This window comes from Mandrillus leucophaeus, unplaced genomic scaffold (genome assembly GCF_000951045.1).
Source record: "Mandrillus leucophaeus isolate KB7577 unplaced genomic scaffold, Mleu.le_1.0 Scaffold328, whole genome shotgun sequence".
Classification (NCBI taxonomy): Eukaryota; Metazoa; Chordata; class Mammalia; order Primates; family Cercopithecidae; genus Mandrillus; species Mandrillus leucophaeus.
Genome location: NW_012103454.1, coordinates 1,548,438 through 1,565,451, shown reverse-complemented (window position 1 = coordinate 1,565,451; position 17,014 = coordinate 1,548,438). Strand labels below are relative to the sequence as shown.

General features: G+C 35.9%; 1 protein-coding gene across 3 annotated transcripts in view; it reads right to left on the bottom strand.

Moving 5' to 3' along the window:
- TUSC3 (tumor suppressor candidate 3) overlaps positions 1-17,014 on the bottom strand; it is a 219,502-nt gene that overhangs the window by 109,197 nt on the left and 93,291 nt on the right. For all 3 annotated transcript variants that reach the window (XM_011988343.1, XM_011988344.1, XM_011988342.1), the window contains exon 3: positions 4,643-4,760. In XM_011988343.1, the coding sequence (XP_011843733.1) occupies positions 4,643-4,760 (118 nt within the window). The remainder of the gene's footprint in view (positions 1-4,642; positions 4,761-17,014) is intronic.

Below are 17,014 nucleotides of genomic sequence, written 5' to 3'. Positions count from 1 at the left end.
CTCTTACAGATGAGTAGAGGCATATAAAAATAAATTGATTTACCAAAGGTCATACAGCAATGAAGAAGTAAAGCTGGAAGATGAACTCAGGTTTTCTGACTCTAGACACTTCATTACCAGGGTATCATAATACCTTCTGAACTCTACCTCCATTTAATGAAAACTTTTTTTTGAGATGGAGTCTTGTTGTGTCACCCAGCCTGGAGCGCAATGGCACGATCTCGGCTCACTGCAACCTCCACCTCCTGGGTTCAAGCCACTCTCCTGCCTCAACCTCCCCAATAGCTGGGATTACAGACATGCACCACCATGCCTGGATAATTTTTGTATTTTTAGTAAAGACGGGGCTCTCACCATGTTTGCCAGGCTTTAACAATATTTTTTTCATAAACCTTTTTTAATAAGTTCATTAGAAGACTGATTTGAAAACACAAGCTCCTGCAATACAGTATAAAGATCATACAGATTATAACATATAACATGCATATATAACATATGTAAAAATATGTCTCTAATGTATATAAGGGCCGGGTGCGGTGGCTCACGCCTATAATCCCAGCACTTTGGGAGGCCGAGGAGCCTATTATATATAAATTATATATAAAAATTATATCATATATAAATTATATATAAAAATTATATCATATATAAATTATATATAAATTATATCATACATAAATTATATATAAATTATATCATATATAAATTATATCATATAAAAATATGATTTAATAGTCAGTTGGAAAAAAATAAGGTCTGGAGATCGAGACCATCCTGGCTAACACAGTGAAATCCCGTCTCTATTAAATATACAAAAAATTAGCTGGGCATGGTGGCGGGCAACTGTAGTCCCAGCTACTCAGGAGGCTGAGGCAGCAGAATGGCATGAACCCGGGAGGCAGAGCTTGCAGTAAGCCGAGATCGCACCACTGCACTCCAGCATGGGTGACAGAGCAAGACTCCGTCTCAAAAATAAGTAAGTAAATAAAAATAATATGTCTCTAATGTATATAATAAGTGTTACATGGCCCTGTACATCAGGAGTCTATCTTACTCCATTCTCCCAGCAGTGGGCTTCCATGTAATGGACGTTCATTAAACTGAACAAAGCACACAGTTACCAGTTCCTTCTTTCTTCCCCGTGCTTCTCCCATTCCATACTTTGTTCATGTTTGTTTCTCTCATGGATACACAAGAGACATCTACAGAAACCATGTAAATACAAAATTATAAAGCTGAACGTCCCCATCTTCCTCACTCTCCACATGAAAACTATCAGAAAATCCATACTAAGGCCTAATGTGGTAAAACTTCAGAGGTCCTTAAAAATTCATACAATTCAGTCCTTTTTCTTAATTAAAATACCCAATTCCCCAAGGCTACCCACAGCAGAGCACAACATAGACCTATTTCCTAGCTGAGCGCTCCTTCCAACACACCATGTTCATTAACCCACTGGCCTGTCATCAGACACCTAGCCTCAGCCATTCCTATGGGAATCACATATAATTGAAGCTACTTTCCCAGTAAGTCCGCAAAGAGCTAGAAATTACCAAGTTTCTGCACTTGTTATTAATATTATCTTCAGACACCACATTACTGCTGACAGTGCTTTAAAACATCAATTCAGAGACAGTACTTCAGCAAAATATGATTTAATAGTCAGTTGGAAAAAAATAAGCATTAAAAATATTTTAGTGTTTCTCAACTGAAGCAAAACATATACTTCTCCATTGTTGTAGATTAAAATTCCTCATAAAACTCATTAACTGCTATAACTTGTACTCATTTCTGCATTTTAAAATGACAACTCTTGTTGCTAACCCAAGGGCTAGATTTTGGGAAAGACAAGGCAGTTCTATAGCAGGATTCCTGCTGAATCAAAATTAACCTGAGGAAATGTTTCAATTAAAAACAACTGACTTCAACTCTTACAGGCCAAACTTTAGAATAATTATGTCTAAAGCAAACAAAAGAATTTAATGATTATATATAACCATTTATTTATATTATTATATACCAGCAGCCTACATTCAGTACTCAAAACAAAGATAACAATATCCCATAAAGTTTTTTTAAAAAAAATATGAATTAACTGCCAACATTTGAAGGAGAGAAATTTCATATAAAAATTATTATTTAGGTCTTTTCTTGAAAGAGATCTAGCTACACGTGGCCTAGATACATGTGACCTACATTTCTTCTACAAAGCTGATGCTGAGCTGCACCTCTCCCACTGAGGTCAAGCACATCCCCTTTCCAATCTGCTGTAGTTCCCACCCACACCATACTGCTTCCTCAACAATAACACCAAGGATCAGATACGTGGTGTTTTGGCAGTTTGGTTTCTTACAGTAGTTAAGAAATAAAAGTACTTTTAAAAAGCGAAAAATGAGTGTTTCTGTTAAGGATTTTTAAAAAGACATACCAATAAAGGCATTGTTTTAATAATAGTAGGAGAAAGCATATTTGTAAAAGTAAATAAGATGTTTAATATGCTAAGTATGTACTTAGTATATTAGGTATCACAACAAAACAAAGATAACATAGTATCAACAAAAATAGCACAACAAAGATACAACGAAACTAAACTAACCCAACTCACTGTCTTCATTTAGTCTACAGGTCTAGTCATGGGCTTCAAGACTGTGCTCTAGCAGTCTTGTTGGACCTAGAAAACTGTTTGCCAATATGACAGAGAGGATTCAAGTATATACTGAATAGCACTTCTATCTGATGAGCTCTAAGGCCAGTTATCCTGAGATTCTATAGAGATCTATCATTTACATGAAATAACATTTGGTTCTTATAGTATTATAATTATTCTTTAAAAGGTTATTTGAAATTACATATTTATATGTTTTATTATGATACTATTATTATTATTAGCTTCCTAATCTGTAAGCTGCTCATAGAGGAGAACTATGTATGTTTTTCTTGCCAAATTTATTGCTCCTATAGAATAGGCACTATAGGAGCAAAACTATTTGCTGAAGGGATGAATATAAAGAAACAACCTAAAAAGGCAAAATAAATTTGGAGGAAATAAGTGAAGAATACTAACAGAAGAAGTGCTGAAGGCAAAAAGAGAGAATTTATTTTATTTAACTAAAAACTGGCAAGAACAAATGATCTGGATGCAAATAAGTATAAATGTTCACTAATGGTGATTTACAATTAGTAAGAGAGATTCTTCACAGAACTGCATGCTTTTCCATGACCTCGTAAGTATTATGCCAAAGAGTATCACATGTGAGAAAAATTAAATAGGCCAAGATACCCGAAAAGATTAACCCCGGGATGGCAGTAAGTTTTGCATTTTAAATGGATTGATCGCACGGTAAAAACATGTTAAAAAATAAATAATAAACTGCAGGGTAATAGCATGATTAAGGACTAGGGCTCTGGAAGCCAGACAGTTGAGTTCAAATTCTAGTTACACATTACACTAACTTGGTGACCTTGGACAAGCAACAGTCTCTTCACTCCTTACTTCCTCACCTATGAAATGGAGCCAGTAACAACACTTCTCTCACTGTGAAGCTAGATGAAATAATACGTAAGAGGCCCTTAGAACGGTGCCTGGACATAAGCTCTCGATGTCAACAATGATGATGTTACAAGCATCACAACACTGATGATAATGAGAATTCCGGTCTCAAGTCCAACACCTTGCTCTAGCGAGAAGACTGGGTCAATACGCTGATTAGTTTGCTTGGGCTGCTATAACAGAAAATTCCAGAGTAGGTGACTTAACAGAAATTTATTTTTCACAGTTCTGAAGACTCAAAGTCCAAGAGGAAAGTGCCAGCACAGCTGGTTTTGGGTGAGGCTCCTCCTCCTGGCCTGTGGCCATCTTCTCACTGTGTTCTAACATGGCCCTTTTCTCTGTGCACATGCACTCCTGCTCCTGATTCCTCATCTCATATGGACACCAGTCCCTTTGGACTAGGGTTCCACCTTTATGATTTCATTTAACCTTAATTACTTCCTTCAAGGCCCTATCTTCAAATACAGTCACGCCAGAAGCTATGGCTTCAACTTATGAATTTGGGGGTATACAATTCAATCCATAACAGAGAGAAAATACTTGTAAATAAATATCTAACCCTCTATATGTAAAATTCTGCCCCATTGGAAAAAATAACAGTGAAGTAAAATTTGCAATGAATTTTATATAAAATGTCACAAATCTGTGCAAAATACTATCTATAATATACTACCACCTATAATTAAATGCCAAAATAAGACTAATGCATGTAAACTGCCACTGCATGCTGAAAAAACACATTTCCTGTATGATGCAAAAGTTAAAATGAATTTATCATAATGGCAAAGACCTGTACAATTATGAAAATCAGTTTAGCCATAATTATGTTAATCACATCACAAAATTTATTATAAATACTTATTGTATTTATTAACGTATTGAATGAATTGTATTTTGTGTGTGTGTGTGTGTGTGTGTGTGAAAAAGTCTTGCTCTATCCCCCACAGGAATGCAGTGGCACAATCTCGGCTCACTGCAACCTCCGCCTCCTGAGTTCCGGCGATGAATGAATTTTATTTTTATGTGCCAAACAAAAATGTATCGACCACAAACAACTATGTTAAATATATGAATAAGATATAACTCTTTTACCTGCTGAAAAACGTCTGTCCCCTCATCATAGTCCACCATACTGAAGAAGAGCTTGTTACAAAAAGCAGATGAATAGCGCCAGGAGTTTGCCAGTATTTGATATTCTTCATTAGCTTGCCTGATAAGAACAATGGGTCATAGTAGAAACACATCAGTACTGAAGCATCTACAAAGCAGTTATTAAAACAGACAAGCCGAGGACAAGCACTGGCCAGTTTTTGTATAGACTGCAATCAAAGCATAGTTTTTAAAATGTATTTTTTTTAAAAAACGTATTCTGACGTGAAAATTACATAAAATTCAAATTCTGATGTTCATACATACAGTTTTATTGCAACATAGCCACATTTATTCATTTACATATTGCTTATGTACTACAAGGGCAAAGTTGTAACAACAACACAGCAACTACATGTACCACAAAGCCTAGCCCTTGAAATAAAAATTGTGCCAACTCTTACTCTAGGGAATAAAAACATTTTGCAGCATTCCCTATACACATGTATCTACCAATAATGTTTAGTAAAATGCAAAGACCAATTTTTAAGAATATTTGCAACTTGGTTTAACAGAAAAACAAAATTCATAAGTAGTTTTAAAACTGAAAATAGTTATACTCCACCTTATTCATTCCATTTATCTAAAAATGCATTTACATTCAAACCAACAGGAAGCAAAGATTTCCCTTTGTAGCTAAACCAGCTGCCACAAACATTCCTTCTCTAAGATGATATTTGCTTCTATTTTGAACACATTTTTATTAGATATTTTCCTAATTTTCCAGATGATAAAACTTTATATTTAGATGTAGGAAGAGAATAGAAACAGAAAAGTGGCATTTATAGGAAGATGTAAATATGGTAATAGAAATAAAAAGCAACAAGTTAGTGCTAAAACATTTTTAAAAAATAAAATTGCTTCTTCAGTATGGTTGACTATTCTCTGGAGTTTTTCTCCTTCCCCTCCCCAAAATGAAAGTAAATAAAAAGGTACCATCTAACAATAACAAAAGGACTTGGAGCAGAGTCAGCAGCAGAAAGATTTCCACAAACATCTGAAAAACAGAAAGCTGGCGAAAAGTTTTGAGAGGAAGTTAAACTCTCAAAGGAGATTACAGTGCAATAAGAAGCTAGAAAAACATTAGATTCAGAAGCAGCAGAGTCTGGAGATTTAAAAAAAAAAAACAAGAAGCTAAAAACAGATGTTTTAATTAAACTTCTTCATACTCAGTAGTAGACCAAACTTCTGCACCCTCCCCAACCAGTCCCAACGTTAGCCTTCACCCACTGCCCCCGCAAAAAATCATGTATTTGAGGAAAACCTTATGCGATTTCTTAAAAACTTCTCAAAACAAATGGACTCTAAAAGAACAATCAGAAAACATTATAAAGAAAGTGGAACTGTAACTAACATACTTAGAAAAATTCTGTCAAAAAAGATATTTGTCAAGAACTGTGCAGGGTCTGAGATTTTACCACATATATAATGCAAGCTAACAAGCTAGCCTGTTACTATTTCATGGATGCTTGCAGAAGACATGAGACTCCTGGGTCAGAGACAAGGGACTTGATCAGTTCATTTTCATTTGCATCAGTTCCCTATCCCCCAAGTCTCAAAGGGTAACACAAAGAGTTCTTCATGGACTCCTGTACATACAGGTGACTGTTACAGGGAAACACTGTGTTACAGAGAAACACTAGGTTTAAGGAAAGTACTGTTTTTATGGTAAGTGATAACAAGATGATGCTTTGTTCAGTGGGAGTCATCTTATTCTTTAAGGCTTGTCACTGCACACACAACCCCTAGTATCTGCCCAGGTCTAGTCAGGCCTTTGTATTGTCGACATACCCAGTGAAAACATGCAGACTGCTTTATTCAGCAGTATTCACAGAAGAAAAAAATAATAATAAATATATATATATCTCATATAAAAAAGGAACAAAGATAGTAAAAGAGAGAGCACTTATGCAGATTTCAAATATGACTGCTCAAATAAAACACCAATATTAGACGACAGAGTCGAATAAAATTCACAGAACAAAAATAAAAAGGACATATGAGGGAAGGAGAAAGACCTAGAGATATAATCCAATAAGTCCTTTTTCAAACAGGTGTCACAGAAATAGAAGAGAGATGAAACAGAGAAAATGGTATTTCTGTAAACAATACAATTAAAGGAGATTAAATCTTCAAATTAAAATCATTTCCCAGTTCTGAACAAGAGAAATGAGAAAAGAACAACCTGGAGAGATACCGGGATATACCAAAACGCATGGATAAAAAAGAAGATCCTAAAAGTGTTCAGAGAAAAAAAATTTCCTCCACAAGGGCAAGTAATGAGATTGGGAATGGATTGATCATTAGCAACACTAGATACCGGCAAATAGGAGAATTTATTCAGAATATTATTTTCTATTTAGAATTGCACGTTGAGACAAATAAGTAAGTTTGAAATAAACATGTTCACGGAAATGTAAGCAATCTGAAATTTACCCCCACATTCTTAGAAAATTAACTTAAAATATAATTGATAGAAAAGGTAGTATGAATGAGAAACTAAGAAAACTTAATACTATGATAGAGCACTATAAGAGAGGAAAAAGGGCAACTAGAAATGCAGTGAGGCAGCATGGGGAGAAGGTATAAAGAAGCTGTAGTCTGTGAAGCTATGATGCAACCAATACAAACTAGAACAGGAATTTTAGACTTCAAGATGAAAAGAATAGATTCTAAGGATAATCATTAGAATCAGAAAGAGCTACAACATATTAAATCTATAGTAAGAAAACCGTATTTATTCCCACAACAGGAAAAATAAAAACAAAAACAAAAAAAATAAGAGACAAGGTCCAAATATGCAGCTTATTAAAATGTATCATAATTTTGATCAACTGATTAGAAAGATTATTTAAATATAATATTTTGTGCAGGTCAGGGGTTATAAACAATGGCGCTACAGAAAAGGAATCATAATAACCTACTACTTTGCCATTGATGCTGTTTATGCAGAAATAATAATGTAAGTGCTGTTTATTCTCTTTTAACTTTCTAAATCAACCTATACAGAGAACACAGATGTAATAATTATGGTTACAGTATGGAATGTACATAATATAAACCACGACAGTATAGAAGGATAGCCAACAGAATTTGGTAGGTAAAAGAGAAGAAGAAGAGGTGATGGGGAAGAATATGCGTGCTAATCTTCATATCACGAATGAGGGAATCAAAAAACATCATCTATAGATAATGAACAAAAAACACAAAGATGTTATTTAGTGTTACAATGATAAACAAAAGAAGAAAAAAAAAGCAATGAAAGGTGAGATTAGTTAAATCTTCATCTATCATAACAAGAATGTAAAGATAAGTTTACTGTATAAAATGTTGTTATAAGAATAACATTTAGAGCTATTTTTAAAAAACAACAGAAGAAAAAAAATCACAAAGCAGTAACAGTGATCATCTCTGGCCTAGCCTACCTGTGTGCAAATCAGATGAGTGCAAGGTCCTCTTTTGTAGTTCTTTTTTATAAACGAGAAGCACATAACATTGTTTTCATTAAAATATTATGTCTTAAGAGGGTTAAATTTGAACAGTACTACAATCTGAAAACTTTTAACATAATACAAGTATTGAATACTAAAATGTAATTAAGAAAAAATTAAAAAATAAAATGTGATAAAGTAATGGGGAGTCAAAGAGCATGAATTCAATTTGCCTTCGAACTCTGTACTCCATATTACTCTACTTTTTCAGATTTCATTTCCCAATAACCAATTTGTAGATTCCAGCCTCTGCTCTAAAATCCAAAAATGTTCCCCACTACCTACATAATGAAGACAACAGGAAGAATAAAAGAAAAAAAGTCAAAATCCTCCATCCTTAACCACAACTTACATAATCTATGTCTTTATAAAAAAATACCACACTCAAAGAGTCTGTTTCATGAACATACTATGTCCATTCTTAACCACGTGCATGAAAGACTTCACTTAGAATGTCCTCCCTTCTTTCAGAAGTTTGCTCAAAAACTGCCCCTCCTTTGGAAGTCACTTCAAATCTCTGCACCTACAATACTTGTTGAGGCAACTATCTGAAACAGAAATTCTCAGCGACTGTGTAGCACTACTGATTTTACGCATAGCTGTTCTTATTATATATTGTCCAATGCCTAGGATCTAGTACAGAAGCTGCATTTAATAAAGGTATAATGATACTGATGATGAATAATACAGTTTCATAACCAGTCACTATATCATAAATACCCTAAAGCTAAGTTTACCACATTAGAATTTCTGAATTCTAGAGAGTCTACAACTCATTTAGTCAGATTTATGTCACTGGATAATGTCTCTTTTAAGGCAGATTTCTTTTACTCTAGTTATGGTGTTGAGGGGAAGAAAAAATGAAATTTTAAATCTGTACTATCACAAACATATGTTGTTTGTCAAAGGAATAATGTTCATGATTCAAAGGTTACAGTGACTACATCATCATGTGGTATCTTGTTAGTAACGACAATTTCACAACAAATGTAGAATCCAGATCTTAGTCATCAGTGAAACTGATACTCAACATTTTCATATGTGCTGCAATAATAAAGAAGTATACCTCACAGTCTCCACCTTTAAGAGGTTAGAGGAAAGAATAGATATGCACTCTAGTACATAAATAAGGTATATATATTTCAAAGAGGAATGCAGATTGTAGGTGCTATACAGCATACAGAGGAGGATGAGATCATAGTGAGCTGGAACAGTTCAACAAAGTATGAATGTAAAAAAAAAAACTGGAAAATAATGGTGGTATGTCTGGAAGGACTACACTTAGAATAAGCAAGAAAGGCAGGGAGAAAAAACCAAGGTAACAGACACAGTATAAACAAAGACTACCCTGTCTGGAATGCGTATTCTGTGTTCAAGTAATAGAATGTAAGTTTCAGGTTAGACAATAAAGACTGGAAGTGGTAGAAAGATAAATAGGACACTGCTTTTATTCTGTAAATAGTAAACAAGTGTTTCTGAAAGAAGACTATGCAAAATACTATTTCAGAATGCTGTATCTCACAACGTTACGTATGATACATTGGAGGAGAAGAAAATGAAGGTTTGGAAACCACTTTCAATGTTACTATAATGGCCTGGCTGGGAAAACATATGAGGCTATTAAAATATTATGTAAATGAATATGTAAACTATTTCACATAAATTCTCCATTGCAACCTAGCAGGCCATAGCATCCAGCAACATTTTCTAGACAATATACTTAGGAATAGCTCTGGCTAGAATAAAGAATTCCACAGGAGCCAAAACAAATTACATTTTCTTTTTCTTTTTTATTTTTTGAGACGGAGTCTCGCTCTGTCGCCCAGGCTGGAGTGCAGTGGCCGGATCTCAGCTCACTGCAAGCTCCACCCTCCCGGGTTCACGCCATTCTCCTGCCTCAGCCTCCCGAGTAGCTGGTACTACAGACGCCCGCCACCTCGCCCGGCTAGTTTTTTGTATTTTTAGTAGAGACGGGGTTTCACCGTGTTGGCCAGGATGGTCTCGATCTCCTGACCTCGTGATCCGCCCGTCTCGGCCTCCCAAAGTGCTGGGATTACAGGCTTGAGCCACCGCGCCCGGCCTACAAATTACATTTTCTTGACTCAAGTACAATGCTTACAGAAAATTTAACACTGACAAGGCAAATGGGGGTTTTTTCTGCAGTGTGTAATTCAGTAGAAATAGGATCACTAAACAGATCTGTATGTCATTTAAAATAAATAAATGAGCCCGAGGAACATGTATTTTAATATTAACGATATCATTTCAGAGTACAAAAGATTCATTAGAAAAAAAAAATGTGCCCCAATAACGAAGACCCGCTGCTTACCCCATTCCCTTATGTGCCCTCCATATCCCAACTTCTTAACGTTTAACAGGGGACAGAGAAAACCTAACTAATGACAGATAAAGACATTCAGAGGATCCTTGCATATGTTTCTGTCAGCCTGGACTGATGAGCGAAATGAGACATTACGTGTGCTAACAATAAGCACACTTCTGACCTCACTACCATCTGAAATTGGAAGTTAAAAACCACAAATACTCCAAGCACTTAACTAAAATAACCACATTTCCAACACTATTATCTAAAAAATATTTTGTTGTAGTAGTTATAGTAATAGTAAAGGCCTAACTTCACGAATGTAGGGAATGCCGTAAATTCTAATATATACTTATGCAACCTGAAGAGGGCAGTCACGCTGCGTCAAAAGGATACAGGAAGGCTTAAGCAATAACTGCAGGGTACTGTTCTGTTAAATGTGTTATATTAAATCTTCTCCGTATTTTATTATGGGGAAAAAAATCACTTAATCTAAATGCTACAATTTTTTATGTTATAATGCTTTTTAAAAGGTTATGTAAAACTAAAAAGAATTATCTCATCTACAGTTCTACACATTTAATATATTTCCCATGATGAAAATAATTTTTAAAGAGCTGTTTTAAGAAGCATAGCTTCTCTTCTTAACGTTAATCAAACTTCTTATAGCAGATTCATATGAAAATACCATTGTATGTCTTTATAGTTATATATGTAAAATGAATTGCACTTATGCCATAATAAAACCCCAAATAAAAAAAATTCTACAGACAGTGATATACTCAGATCTGGAGTGAGCGAACTCACCTATTACTTAAGGTTCTGGTACCCTGAGAAGAAAAATAAATTGATAACACCCTGCACAAACATTTCTAACACAGCTGCTCCTCTGGTTGTGCTATACATACCAGGGCCCAGCTGAATATACTGAAATATATTAAATAGACCCAAGGCCTCTGAAGAGCTGAGAAATCAACAGTTTACTACCATATTGTAACTGACTGAATAATTCACTAGACATAAGATAAAGAGGTTGTGCTTCTTAAAGCTGTTTCCTGTGCATCCATTTTCTTCATCAGACCTAAGTAGATCTTTCCCTGGAAAATAGTAACCTATGTGATCCAAATACATATTTTAAAGCAAAAGTGTATATGAACATAAAATACGTTGAAGCGTATACAATATGCATAGTTAGCACTCGGCTTCTGAAAGTCTAGGGAATTTTAGTTCTCCTTAAAAAAAAAACTAACAGTAACATATAAAACCTTAAATGTGGTATGCCAAGAAGAATGTCATACAATAGTAAGGAAATCAATTAACACATTGTTCCTTTAATAAGTTTTCTTATTCTATTAGTCTGTTCTCATGCTGCTACTAAAGACATACCCAAGACAGGGTAATTTATAAAGAAAGAGGTTTAACTGACTCACAGTTCAGCATGGCTGGAGAGGCCTCAGTAAACATGATCATGGCAGAAGGCAAAGGGAAAGCCAGGCACCTTCTTCACATGGCGGCAGGAAGAAGGAGTGCCAAAGAAAGGGGGAAAAGTCCCTTATAAAGCCATCAGGTCATGTGAGAACTCACTATCACGAGAACAACAAGGGGGTAACAGCCCCCAGGATTCAATTACCTTCCACTGTGTCCCTCCCACAACACATGGGGATTATGGGAACAATTCAAGGTGACATTTGTGTGGGAACACAGCCAAACCATATCATTTATCTAGTATGTATGATCATAATATGTATTTAATATTTGTGCAACTAATGACAGAGAATTAACAAATGAATGAATAAATGGGCGAATTAATTCAATGTTTGGAAGAGGTAAGACACACAGGCCACTGCCTCAAGATACTTCAATCCATTATGGTAACACTTATAATCTTAAATAATAAATACAAAACAACAAAGTTATGTAAACCTTGCTTATGATAACATGCCCAGGAACTATCAAGATACTGAAAAAATATCTGTTAAATAAATTCATATATATATATATAGTAAAACCTGAGAAGTCAAAATGAGGAAAGCATTAACTCATACCTTAAATCCTGCAGGACTTCCCAGTAAGTCTATTCTTTAGCTTCATGTGGTAAAGAACAGAATATATGCTGACTTTAAAGAATCGTAATGAATCAAAAAGGCAGACATAAGATTACAGAAACTGTGTCACAAGAGATGGAGATTATGTCTTTTCTGGTCAACTGAAAGTACTGCCAGCACAAGAAACATTCATGGAAGTTTAGTGTGTGCCAGGAATCCTTTCGTGTATTTATACATACTTATCTTCATTGTTTTAACTTTTCTCTCATCAAACTTATTTTTAATAGATTATTTTTAGAGGAGTTTTAGATTCTCAGCAAAACTGAATAAAAGGCATAGAGATTCACACACTTTTTTTAAATAATTGGGCTACTATTACTTGGACGACTGATTAACCAGTTAACTGAGTATATGAATTATATATTATATAGAGAGAGATCTATCTTCTGATACTACAAAATTCCATTACAAGCAACTTTTCTACCCAGTGATATGGTTCCAGACATCTCTAATTTTATTAATGAACTGCCAGCCCACCATAGGAACGTCTTACGCTAAACACTGAAGGAATGCTCTTGGACTATTCTTTTCCCCTAGCTTCACTAAGGTATAACTGGTATGTGAAAAAACCCACACGATTAATGTATACAATGGGTACAATTTGGTGAGTGTAGACATAAGTATACACTCATGTTACCACCACCACAGTCAAGTTCATAAACATTTCCATCACTTCCAAAAATTTCCTTGTGTCTCTTTCTGTCTGGGTTTGATTTTTGTTAAGGCCTTTAGATACACATAAAAAAACCGTAACACTTTTCACATGACTTCCAAACAATGTAATACTACACTCATTATTATGATGTGGCCAGGTAGAAAGAATACAGATAACACATGAATTCTGAAAATCGGGACTTGTGGACTGGCTTTCCACTTTATAATGTATAAACCTGAGAAAGTCACAAATACTTTGTTTATTTCCCCCTTTATATCATGACAATACTAGTAATCTCTCTCAAGAGTTCTCATGAGGTTAAAAACATGAGGCATAACAAAGACTCTAGTAAATGGCAAATGGGTATGCAAACCTTGGGGTGTTCAGCATCTAGCTTAAAATTCATTGACTATTTGCATTCGCAGACCTTACTTCTAGTTTCTTCCCCTCTCACTCTCTGCACCAGACCCAAATTTTGTTTAATTTCCTTTCATAAACTAGACTTACTCTTGATACAGGATTTCTGTGAAATTCCTTCCTTCTTCTCAATGCAGCTTTTCTTTTCTTTCCTTTTCTTCCTTTTTTTTTTTTTTTTTTAGAGTCTTGCTCTGTCACCAGGCTAGAGTGCAGTGGCACGATCTTGGCTCACTGCAACCTCCACCTCCTGGGTTCAAGCGATTCTCGTGCCTCAGCCTCCCGAGTAGCTGGGACTACAGGTGCATGCCACCACACCCAGCTAATTTTCTGTATTTTTAGTAGAGACAGGAGTTTCACCATGTTGGCCAGGATGGTCTCAATCTCTTGACCTTATGATCCACCCACCTCGGCCTCCCAAAGTGCTCGGATTACAGGTGTGAGCCACTGCGCCCAGCCTCAATCCAACTTTTCTATAGCTACAGAGCACACATGGCACACTCTGTACACATAGCAAAGAGTTATGTCTAGTAAACGGGAGCAGATAAACATGCCTTATGAATTCCTCGTCTTTCTGTATAACTTAACACTTCAATTATCACTCCCTTAACTAAACCTTTTTGAACACACAAATTAACAGGAAAAACCAGGATCCTCTCATAAATCTCTGTGCTTTCCCTTCATGACATTTACGAATTAGACTCTGAGATAATGAGAGCAGCAGCTAGGTCAGTTTGTTTGCCATCATCTCCCCTAGGATCCAGGAGAGTATTTATACATAGTGACTATTCAATAAAAATGGTTCAAAAATATATGCCAGCACTGATATAATATTACCATACTAGTATCCAGTTCCACAGTAAAAAGCCACAAGTTTATAAAATAAGGTTTCTTTTTATTTCTAGTTCTACTCAAGATTCTTAAGGGATGGGGGAGGCTTATTCTACAGATCTGAAAAAGTAAATAAAAACTAAAATGAGTATTAAATATATAACTTCTTGCCAAGACCAGGAGAAAACATTTCAGAATTATTAAATGGTTCTGCGTTGGGGGTCCCCAATACCATCACCAGGTTTGGTGATTCACTAAGGGGACTCAGAGGAATCAGCACATGGTCACATTCATGGTTGAGATTTGTTACAGTGAAAGGACACAAAGCAAAATCAGCAGAGGGAAAAGGCACATGGTATAATCTGAAGTGAACTAGGTAAATTTCCAACAGTGACTCCCTGTCAGGTCACACAGGATCAATTCTATTGTGGCACATGTAAAGTGTTGTCTACCAGAGAGGTTCATTACAGATTCAGTGCCCAAGAAGGTTGGTCATATGGATGCCCTCTGTAGAGCAGATGGCAAAATTCCAGACTCACACAAAAAAAGCAGGTGTTCAGCATTAACCACATTGTTTGTAAACAGTTCAGGGACAGTGAACCACCCTTCTCAGCTAAGGAGTGGTAGAAAATGTCCCAAAATCCATGTTCTCATGACACGCAAGGGCCAAATTTGGGAGCTCCCCTTTCTAAGGATAACAATCTCAGGCCTGCTATGTTAACTCTCTTCTGCATGGGCTCATGATAATCACTATCTTCTGATAAATAAAAAGAAACGTATTTTGTTCATTGTATTACGGTGACAAAGACAACAACCTATCACAAGAAAGGGGCATATCTGAAGTGGTTTTACTTGTAATGACTGGATTGTACTAAGTCATCCTCATGAGTCCAAAAAAAACCCAAAATGATTCTTATGCATCTAAGAGAAATTATTTGAGGACTAAGGTCTGAGACCATGAAAACTAGTAAATCTCATTTAATATGTTAATGACTAATATAAACTGAAATCATGGAAATCAAGGACAAATGCTTAAAAATACTACAAAGATTAACTGTAATTTATGACTTTATTATATATAATTGTTGCAGCTCTAGATATAAAAATGCAGAAAGTTTTATCTTTAATTTAAATGGTTAAGTGCAGCTATCAAGATTATACTTTCAAGTCATTTTTTTCATTTATTTCAGTTATAACCTATATAAATAAAGCATTTTTAGATAAATAAAGCACTGTTTTATATATTTACTCCTGTATCTGTATATCAAGAAACTTTTCAATGAGTTTTTCATCAATATCAAAAAATTCTCATTCATTTCATTCAATAAAATCCTACTAAGCACATAGAAAGTCCAAAGCCCTGAATATCACGTGATCTAGCATCAACACATGATCATCAATGAAGCCCTGAACATCACGTGATCTAGTATTTACACATGATCATCATCATCACTGTAATGCTAGTATGTGTCCTTAGCCGGGCACCGTGACTCACACCCGTAATCCCAGCACTTTGGGAGGCAGAGATGGGTGGATCACTTGAGGTCGGGAGGTCGAGACCAGCCTGGCCAACATGGTGAAACCCTGTCTCTACTAAAAATACAAAAATTAGCCAGGTGTGGTAGCACATGTCTGTAATCCCAGCTACTCAGGAGGCTGAGGCAGGGGAATCTCTTGAAACCAGGTGGCGGAGAGGCTGCAGTGAGCTGAGATCACGCCACTGCACTCCAGCATGGGCAACAGAGTGAGACTCTTGTCTCCAAATTTCCAACAGTGACTCCCTGTCAGGTCACAAAAAAAAAAAAGAAAAAAGAAAACAAATAGTTTGTCCTCAAAGAACTTTCTTATTTATGGTCAGATTCCAACTTCTCCTACTAAGATTAAAACTGTATGTGAAAATTACTGAGTTCCTGTAGGATAATGATAACAAAGAACTCCAAAAACCATGTAGTTCTCCAAAAAGCATAATCAAAACTACTAATGCCAATACAGTAACTGGGATAAAAAGAATCCTACAGAATATAAATGTAAACGGAAGTGAGGAAATGAACACCTGTAACTGCAGTAATCCATGCAAGAATAGGAAGGTGGAGACTATATGGGGAAAAACGGGTAAGAGGGATCCTAGCAGAGGCGAAATATGGGGGGTTGGGTGGGGTGGGAATCACCCCAAGAAAGAGAGAATCTCATCTGAATTGGAAAACACTGAGAACAGGTCTATATGGTGGGGAAGAACAGTGGCTACTGCGGAACATAAAGGGGCTTGGAAGTATACAGAAACAAACGTGGCAGTCTTAAGAATGCACCGCTTTGTGGGGAGTGGGGGACAACTTAGAAGAAGCTGACATGCATTAGTAGCTTGGCAATACAGTGAAACAGAGAAGTCATGGAAATTAAGGGACCGATGGAAACATACATCATCTCAGAATCAGAATACGCCACTGCAAGGAGAAGGAGAGAGGAAGAAAAAGAGAAGGGAGGAAGAAGTGAGCAGGG